Here is a 10,768-nt window from a genome sequence, read left to right on the forward strand (position 1 = left end):
AAATGGAGCTAGGCTAAAAATTAGGGGCACAATCACCCAAAGCATAAAAGCTCTTTTGAGGTGAAAATTTGAGTACAAAACCTCTTCTATGAGCTTGAGGTGCTACCAGTGTCCCTTGTCTACTTGTAACACGCATAAGTTGGGCTCATGCAAAAGGTCCGAAGGGATCCAACCCATATCCTCTAAATCACACTTCCTTAATTTCCCCAATAAGTCATATGAGCTTGGGTCATGCTTAAAAGAATAAAATAAAATATACTACATGAATTAAGCCCACAAGGAAGTCAGGCTTGGTTGAATCAAGCTTGTACAAAATGTGTCGCGAAAATAGGTATCAACAAGTATCACCCTTATTTTAATGTGCATAAAATTAGAATATACAAGATAAAAATAATAATAATTTAAAAAAAAATGCTTTAGTTAATAAGTTTATTGAGGCTTTTGGTGAAGTAATACCTTTTTTGTTTGTTGGAAGTATGAAATAAAATGAGGGGAAAAGTATTTGTTGTGTAGAACTCATCAAAATAAGCTCAAAAAACTTTGAAAACATACTCTATTTTTTCCAGCTTGCCAAACACGCACCTAATCCAATCCAAACATCCTCCCAACAATACTGCTTGAGAACCTAGATGCTCAAGAATGTGAAAATTTTGGTTTAACTAGAAAGTAGAAATCTGATAAAAGTCTTGATAATTTGAAATCCCCATTGTTCGGTTGATTCTTATGAATCTTATAAGATTTTTTTTTTTTTTTTTAATCCTTGAATTTATAAATACAATAATTTCCAGTGTACTTTCCATCACACTATCACTTTTATTTGACTTTCTATAAATAAACAATATTTAGATTAATATGAACTGTAAATTAACTTAAACTCCTAAAATAATATTCTAACACTAACAAATACAATACTAAAATAATTATTTATGTTTTATCAGGATATCATGCATTGTCAAACAAAGTTATTTATTTTCTTAAAAGACAAACAATTAGGACTGAAAAGTCCCTCATCTAGTAATTAGGACTACTCATTCTTGAAAAACCATTTTAAATCTCTACCTTCACAAGTTCTGTCCTTTTATTTCCTTGTCATTCTTATATCCTGACATGCAACATGGAGGCATGTCATGTTGCATGTCAACCCTGGGTGATGCAAAATATTTGGGTAACTAGAGTTGGACACCTCATGTTGAATAGTTCATAGAAAATGGAAGAATATAATTCAGAGAAATGGAGAACTAGAATTGATAGATTGTTGGAGACTGACACTTGTCACCTACTTATCTGAAGCAGCAGTAAAAGCTTCCAGATAGCTTCAGTTCTAAGCTACATGTTATTATAACAAAATCTTCCGGTGAAGGATTTACCGCAAATACTATAAGCTGTAATCATTCAGTGACGTGCTGAAGCTGAGGCTTAGTAGTTCATACTAAGCCTCAAAAACTGCTCAATTTTTAAAAGACTCAATACAAGGGCAACAGCCGCGTATGAAGGTTACATGATAGTAAATAACTTAAAAGCGCCATATCTCACGATACTGATAAATCCATAAAACCAAATCATATTTCGGAAACCAATTATGGACTATAGCAACATCTCAGCAATCTGAACAGCATTAAGCGCAGCTCCCTTGCGTATTTGATCACCACAGACAAAGATGTCCAACCTGCATGAAAGTTTTCTGTTAGTTTTAAGATTTGTCAAAGTGGAAAAGCAACGATTAAAGAAAAAAAATAAAAAATAGTCTGACCCATTGTTGCCCTCCTGGGACACGTCACGGCGGATCCTACCAACCGCAACATCATCTTTGTTTGACACCTCCAATGGAGTAGGGAAGTGATTGGATACCCGATCATCAATAACCACAACACCTGGAGCATTCTTTAGAATATCCCTGGCCGTGTCCTAGACAAGGAAAGAAATGAACTAAGGGTTGAACCTTCAATTAAGAGTTGCTTTTAATTGTTCAATCCGCCTCTACAGATTTTGGATGGAATTACAAACAAAATGAGACATTGTATAATGGTAATCGCCTTGACATTTTGTGCCAAAGATTATTTTCAACCTAGGAAAAAAAAAAAGAAGAAAAATAAAAAGAGGAAAGCCCCACTATTGTTCAGCCATCACAGAACAGCAGCATCAATGCAGAGGTGTTCTGGTGTGGACACCAGAGCAGTGATGCAGGAAATTTTTGTGGGTTGAGTTTTGGCTTTAGAAGTTGGGTTTATTGTTTTGAAAGAGTAGGACTCTAGGATTCAAAGCAGGGAAGGATTGTGGGACTCAGGAATGGTTGGGGTTTTGTGGTGGCATTCTTGATAGGTTTGGGAGCAGTGGCAGATTAAGCAGCTGCAGCGGCAGCTTTGGTAGCAGCACAACTCTTCTTGGGCATCAACAGTTGAAAGGAGCTTTGCATGGTTTTCTAAGATTCGTTTTTGGTTTTTTTTTTTTTTTAGTGTGTAAATTCTCAATTGCAATTTTAGAAAATATTTTAAACAAATGTCAATTTATAAAATGAGAAATAATTTTGCAACAATAAGTTCTAAAAAAGGGGTTGTAAATGACATCCCGCGTGAAACTTTTTAAAAAAAAAAAAAAAAAAAAAAAAAAACCTTGCAACTGCTTTGGTGTTTGCACCAAACTCTCCTGGGTGGGAAAGACTCGACCCTGTCAAGTAAAATCCTGCGTGGTGCTGTAGCAGTCACTCAATAGGAAATGAACTGCCTCATACACCCTAAGGTCATTGGGTGAATGCTACAACCCCTGTGTCTCCTGTAAATTCGTGTGATAGTGTGGCAAAATCCATGGTTTAGTGGTGCATTTGTGCCACTCTGGTAGTGCTCAAATAAATCTGGATCAAATTGCTATAGGTCGGCTGTGGTACATCCAAGTCAGTCTAACTTTGTCGGGTCCTTGCTAGAGAACCAAGAAGCTGTGAATCACTCATCCATATTGAAAACAACTTGCTTATCCATAATAGCATTAATGGATTCTTTATGTGCTTGTGGTGTTTGTAGTGGGACAGGATCAGGTGTAAGGCTGGTGGTAGGGCTAGTGGGGGTTCAACAAATGGGTCCTCAGGAATGGTTGTTGGACCTTTGCAGGGAAGTAAAAGTTGGTGTGGACACCAGAGCATGAATGCTAGTATATATGTTTTCGTAGTTTCCATATGGGGATGTCATTCATTGCCCTTTTATTGTTTCGGATTTTTTCTCATTTTACAGTTGAATTTTGTTTTTTATACTTGCTTTTATTGCAATTGAGGAATTTATAATGTATTAATTGATTGATGGTAATCTTTGGAGCTCCTTAAACATTTGAGGCAGTGCATTTTGAACAAAGAAAATTTCTGATTAGTGTGATTCCTTGCTTTGTGCTGATTCCAAACACCCTTAGGTAGTTAGGTGNTTTTCGGATTTTTTCTCATTTTACCAGTTGAATTTTTTTTTTATACTTGCTTTTATTGCAATTGAGGAATTTATAATGTATTAATTGATTGATGGTAATCTTTGGAGCTCCTTAAACATTTGAGGCAGTGCATTTTGAACAAAGAAAATTTCTGATTAGTGTGATTCCTTGCTTTGTGCTGATTCCAAACACCCTTAGGTAGTTAGGTGGTGAAACCTAGGGTTTTCATTTTCCTTTCTTATTTCCCACAACACATCCTACACCAACTTGGTATGAGAGTGTCTGATGTACTCCACCCGCTTCAAAATAGTCAACAAAAAATCAAAGCTTCCAGACCTAGACCACACTACGATGTATTAAGGCCGGATTATAATCTCAGCCTATTAGGAGGCTTCCCAAATGTTTGAGGCAGTGCATTTTGATTACAGAAAGTTTCTTATTAGAGTTATTCCTCACTTGGTGGTGATTCCAAGAACCCTTAGGTGGTGAAGCCTAGGGTCTTCTTTCCTACTTCTTACTTTTTTATTTCCCACAAACACATCCTAAACCAAGTTCTTTTAAATAAATTTCTGACTAAGTTGCATTCTACACCCCTAAAGTATGAGTAATTTTGATTTTAGCCTTAAAAGTTTCAAAATTTTAATTTATTTTTTTGATAAGTAAGAAAGAAGTATATTCAAGAAACTACCTCATTAAAACAACATAAGGTAGGCAAGGGATACAGGGAAGGAAACAAACAAGAAAAACAACAAAACAGACAACAACCAACAAAAAACTAAGAACAAAGAAGAGAACTGAGGAACAAAGGGAGAGAGTCACTAGAGGTGAGTCCCCAAGCCCTAGACCAATCAAAAAGAGAGCCACTAAAAAAAGCTAGCAACTGGTCATCGGATTTATCCTTGTCTTTAAAAGTTCGCTAGTTTCGCTCCCTCTAGATACACCACATTAGAAATAGAGGAGCTAAATTCCAAATGCTAGAGAAGTACTTTCCCAACCAATTCCACCAACCAAAAAGCGTATCTGCAACCAATCTTGGCAAAACCCAAGAGATCCCAAAAGATCTGAAAACCAAGCTCCACAGCTGATGAGCTTTGACACAATAGAGTAGCAAATGATTCACCGTCTCCCCGCTACATCGACACATAATGCACCAATCAACAAAATCAAAACCTCTACCCCGCAAATTGTCCCCTGTACGGATCTTCTCCCAAACTGCAGTCCAAGCAAAGAAAGAGACGCGCGGAGGAGCCTTAACCTTCCAAATACCTTTCCAAGGAAAGATAATAGGCGAGGGACTCCTAAACTTATCATAGAAAGAGCGGATGTCATAATCCCCCTTCTTCGACAACTTCCACCTCATATGATCTCCATGCTCTGATTTAGGTAAATTAGAGCCCAAGGTTCAAAAGAAATCCTCCACCTCACCTGACTCCCAATCATTTGGGTCCCTGAGTAAGCGACCATTCCAGCTTCTCCGAACCTCAGACCCTAACCTTTCGAGAGAAGAGGCCACAGATGCCTCTCTATTATAAGCAATCTCATACACAGCCGGGAAGGAAATATAGAGTGGTGATTCCCCACACCACTGATCTGTCCAAAATTTCACTCTATCCCTCACCCCTACCTCAAACTGAATGAATCTTCTAAACACCTCCCAACCTTTCCGGATACTTCTCCATAAGCCACACCCGTGGACACCCCTACCCAACTTGGAAGACCAAACCCCCCACTCTTCCCCAAACTTCAAAGCTACAACCCTCCTCCAAAGACGATTCTCTTCAACCCCAAACCACCACAACCATTTTCCTAGGAGAGTTTGATTAAAAGTAGTAATTTTCCTTACTCCCAGACCTCCGTTCGCCTTAAGAGCACTCACCTTATTCCACCCCACCAAATGAGCCTTCAAATCCCCCCACAAGAAGTCCCTTTGCATCTTCTCAATCTTATTAGCCACATGCGAGGGGATGGTAAGATAAATAATAGGTAGGTAGGCTAGCTAGAGTACTCTTAAGCAACGTAAATCTTCTACCTTTTGACAAATACAACTTCTTCCACCCAGCCAACTTCCGCTTAATTTTCTCCAAGATAGGGTTCCAGATAGAGGGGGACTTATGGGAAGCCCCCAGCGGCATATCGAGCCCTTCAGCTCTAAACAATGTGGCTTTGTCCACGTCAATAAAAATATTATTTATACTATATTTTATTTATCCACTACAATCACTTTTTCATTTGATTTTCTTAGGAAACAAAAACACATGCACAAGCCCAAAAAATATAGATCGAAAAACAGAGTTCATCCCAAAAATTACTCATTTGGAATATTTTCTCTGGAAACAAACACACACAATTCAAACGGAATGGATTTAGTGTAGGACATGAAGGTGAACAACATAATATTAAAGTACAAACAAAACCAAATGCTTCACCACCAAACATAGAACATAAATTAGAAATATTCTTTATTCTCCAAAATACACTATCCCAAAATGTTTGGGGAGCCACCCTCAAATAGGCTCCCTAGACATTTTGGTATAGTGTATTTTGGAGAATAAAGAATATTTCTGATTTATGTTCTATGTTTGGTGGTGAAGCCAAACACCATACAGTGGTGAGGCCTACGGTTTTGTTTTGCTCTTTAATATTCTGCTGCTCACCTTCACATCCTATACCAGGATTTTCCAACGTTTTCTGGACATCCAAACAGAATGCATTTTCCCAACCTTTGAACAAACCTAACACAATTACTTCCCACACAACATATATACAACAATATTCTGATATACTAACCAAACACCCCCCCCCCCCAAAAAAAAAAAAAAAAAAAAAAACCATGAGTCTTTTAATACCCTCCCCAAAGATGTGCAATAAAGAATAGAATCGCAAACCTTGCTTGGTTGCGGCCAGTTCCTGTGGCTTTGGTTATCTTTTTCACTTCCATTTTAATCACTGATCATTTAAATCTTGTTAGAATGATCCACTGTGTAATGTCACAATGCAATAATAAATGATCCACTATGTTAGAGCTTCTCATATACATGCAACACCAATGTACTAAATTGTTTCATCTTTTCATGAGATTATCACAAGTTAGACGCTTCTTGTAATTTTCTGTCAACACAAAGAATGCAATCCTTTTAGAAGCCTTGGCACATAAATACTTTTATATGGGGAATGTGTATCAGCGGCATAATATGATTGCACATTGAACCTACTATTCATATTATTACAAAAACCAAAATGCCTTACTCCTGAAATTTTGTAGTGAAGATTATTTTTCTATTCATATATATATATATATATATTTTTTTTTTTTCTTCCTGTGTCCTGGATTTTGTAGTGAATGTTATTTTTCTAGGATAGAATGTAAACTCTTTATTTCTTGTTTTGCCACCTTTGTAGATAGTATGCTGTGATCTTTTAATTGAGCAAGTAGGTTGCTTTGAGCAATGTAAATTTATTGAAAGGAGTTGGTTTTACGTTAGATCAGCTTTTGGCTGATTCTTCTTTGATAATCCAATCTACATCTTATCTGATATTTATTGGGTCCTTGTCTTTTCGGCTGGTTGGTCACTTGGTTGTTCTTGACTTATTGGGAGTGGAGGAATGCTTGAATTTCCAAAGAAGTTATTATGTTCTATCTTTTGTTATGTGATAATTTTTTTGTCTAGAATTGGGAACTTAATGTCCTCTATTTTCAGTTGCAGCCAGTTTGTAAAATGAATGTGTAGGTGATTGCTGGGCTGTACTCTGACAAGTTTGTTCTTAATATTACTGAAAATAATATTGATGATAAATTTTGATTGCTTACATTCTTATAGTCTTGATATTCTGCGTATACCACTTGACATATACCGTTTTATTGTAATTTCAGTTCAACTCAACTTGACTAAGTCCTAATCCCAAATAATTCGTGGTTGACTATATGTATCTTTTCCTATCATTATATCACATCGAAGGTTATACCCTCTTTTTAACTTGAGTTAAATCACTCTTTCATTTGTTTAAGGATTCTCATTTATGCATTGTGAGTTGTGACTAAGTTTTATGCTAGCTATCAATTGCCTGCACCCGCACTTTTCTTTGGGCTTGGTACCAGCTGTATATAAAGATTAGGACACTAAGCATCACACAGGCAGAGTTCCATTTGACTCTGAATGTTTCTTCTTGTTATCTGTGGAACCAGCAGCTTGTATTTCTTCTTGTTATAAATGTTTTGATTACAAATATGTCATTTTGGTTCATCAATTGTCAGCCCAATTCTGGATTGCCTTTTATGCTTCAACATAAGATAGCTATTTCTTTCAAGGATCAGTCAGTTTTTCAAGTTTTCAGGTATCTCTAACTTCACTGCACCAACTTAAAAATGATGGTAATACACTGATTTTTATGTTAGAATGGTATCTTTACTTTTTTTTTTCTTTACAAACTTTTATTTGATTGTAGTATCAATTTTTTTTGTTGAACAACACCACCACCACCCCCCCCAAAAAAAAAAGGTTTGTAGCAAGTTGCATTCACTGGCTCTTTCAGTATCCTTTAATGTTTTATCATTTGATTTAATGGGATATCATTTGAGGAAATTCAGATGAGATTGGTAAGGTACTGGTACATTTAACTTTTTTGAGGCAAACGATCTTGATATAACTCATTAGCCTTTTGTGTTTTTTCTATTTTGGTACTTTTTGGTTAAAATGGTTGTTGCCTTGTGGTGTACAGATTCCTAATTCTTGGAGGCCAGTTATATAGGATCCCTTGATACTTTAAATATTTGTATTTATTATATCCCTTTTGTAAATTAACCTTTTTCTTAATAATTATTTTGAAGCTGTCCTGGAGAGATATGTACTTTTCGCTGTATCCTGTTGCAGTATCTAATTTTACTTTCATTATTATAGTTTTTCTGATATTCAATTAAACTTTGGTTGTTGTTTATTTGTTGGGCCTAATATTTTAGACATTTTAAATCCCATTTACTATTACATGGTGGTATGCCTGAATAAGGTATTCACAGATGATTCATGTCACAATTTAAATGCCATTTGAATTGACCACGATGTTTTCAAACATACTGTTGGCTTGTTACAATTTTTGAATCCTTTTAATTTTGTTGACGCTTGACAAGTTGGCTTTTTGACGAAAGTGCATTTCCAACTTTTCCATCTTTTTGTCAAATAAATCATTTGGAAGGAAAGGAATTACTGGACATTCAAAGGCATTGAACAACCTATGGTGGTAGTGAAGTTGATTTTTTCTGTGCTCTTTGTACGATTGGATGGCTACTATGGGTGGTCATTCCTTCTCTACTTTGTTGGATCTTCTTGATGGTTCTACTTTTACATAATTTAGATGCACCTCCAGCACACTGGTGCTGTTTCCTTGTCTTTCTTTTCATGTTAATGGGCAAGTCCAAGGAACTTATCAAAAAAAGTTAATGGGCAAGTCCAAGGGGTTCTTCCTTAGAAAGATATCATTATGTTATTTAAAAAAAAACTAGTTAGCTTTAAAATTTTATAGTTTAGACTTCTTTAAATGTGATGTGTTAAAACCAAGATGTAAACTTCAATCACTAATGGGAAGGGTTGGAAAGGGTAGTAGTGGGAGGGGGATGTAGGCTTGTCGCTCGTGTGGAGATACTTTTTTTATTGATAAGTAAGAGAGAAGTATATTCAAGAGGCTACCTCATGCAAACAACATAAGGCAGAAAAAGAATACAGAGAGGGAAACAAACAAGAAAAAACAACAAATACACTAGAGAGAAAACTAAGTACAAAGAAGGGAATTTAGGAACATAGGGAGAGAATCACTAGAGGTGAGTTCTCAGGCCCTAGACCAATCAAAAAGGGAACCAGTAAAAAAAGCGAGCAGCTGGTCATCGGATTTGTCCAAGTCCTCAAAAGTGCGCCAGTTTCGTTCCCTCCAAATACACCACATTAGGCATGGAGGAACTAAATTCCAAACACTAGAAGAGTGCTTTCCCAGCCAGTTCCACCAACCAAAAAGAGTATCTGCAACCGAGCATGGCAAAACCCAGTTGATCCCAAAAGATCTGAAAACCCAGCTCCACAGCTGATAAGCTTTGTCGCAATGGAGAAGTAAATGGTTTACCGATTCCCCATTACAACGACACATAATGCACCAGTCAACAAAATCAAAGCCTCTACCCTGCAGATTATCCCCAGTAAGAATCTTCTCCCAAGCAGCACTCCAAACGAAGAAAGAGACGCGCGGAGGAGCCTTAACCTTCCAAACACCTTTCCAAGGAAAGATAATAGATGAGGGACAACGAAGCTTATTATAGAAAGAGCGAGTATTAAAATTCCCCTTCTTTGACAGCTTCCACCTCATATGGTCTCCGTGCTCAGATTGAGGTAAATTTGAGCCTATGGTACGGAGGAAATCCTCCACCTCGCCCGACTCTCAATCATTTGGTTCCCTGAGTAAACGAACATTCCAGCTTCTCTGAGCCCCAGTCCCCAATCTTTCAAGAGACGAGGCCACAGATGCCTCTCTATTATAAGCAATCCCATACACCATCGGGAAGGATAGATGGAGTGGTAACTCCCCACACCACCGATCCGTCCAGAATTTCACTCTATCTCCCATCCCTACCTCAAAGTGAGTGCATTTACAAAACACCTTCCAGCCTTTTCGGATGCTTCTCCATAAACCGCACCCGTGGACACCCCTACCCACCTTGGAAGACCAACTCCCCCCAGCCCAGAATCTCTGCCACATGCAAATTATTCCACTGGAACCATCTCGCTCTTCGAGACATTAACCTTCAAACCTGTCACAGCCTGAAAACAAAGGAGAAGCATTCGAACATGCAGGATCTGGTCCACTTCAGCATCACAAAACAGAATAGTATCATCCGCAAACAAAAGGTGCGAGATACATTCCCCTTCCCCCCGTCTACCTTCAGCCTTAAAGCCCCTGATCAAGCCAGCTCCTTCAACTCTTTTCAACATCCTGCTTAAAACCTCCATTATAACCAAAAACAACATAGGGGATAACGGGTCCCCTTGTCTCAGACCCCTCGTGCTCTTAAAAAAGTCAGCTGGGGTCCCATTAACCAGAATAGAGAGCTGGACAGTTGAAATGCAAGTACGAATCCATCTACACCACTTCTCCCCAAAGCCCATTCTCTTCAAAAGATCTAGAAGAGCCTCCCAATTCACGTGATCATAAGCTTTCTCAATGTCAAGCTTACAAATAACCCCCGATTCTTGCTCTTCACACGACTATCAAGGCACTCATTGGCAATAAGGACTGAGTCAAGAATCTGTCTACCTCCCACAAACTGATCATAGGCTTTCTCAATATCAAGTTTACAAATGACTCCAGGAACCCTACTCTTCCTTCG

At 37.7% G+C, this 10,768-nt stretch overlaps 1 protein-coding gene across 1 annotated transcript in view; it reads right to left on the bottom strand.

Annotated features, from left to right (window-relative positions):
- Nucleotides 1-1,221: 1,221 nt before the first annotated feature.
- Nucleotides 1,222-10,768, bottom strand: part of LOC112040671 (uncharacterized) — a gene marked incomplete in the record, with an annotated part of 21,448 nt that continues 11,901 nt past the window's right edge. Inside the window, 2 exon segments of the mRNA XM_065776479.1 lie at nt 1,222-1,666; nt 1,751-1,905. Coding sequence (XP_065632551.1) covers nt 1,585-1,666; nt 1,751-1,905 — 237 coding nt within the window.

This window comes from Quercus suber, unplaced genomic scaffold (genome assembly GCF_002906115.3).
Source record: "Quercus suber isolate HL8 unplaced genomic scaffold, Cork oak 2.0 scaffold_133, whole genome shotgun sequence".
In the NCBI taxonomy this organism is placed as follows: Eukaryota; Viridiplantae; Streptophyta; class Magnoliopsida; order Fagales; family Fagaceae; genus Quercus; species Quercus suber.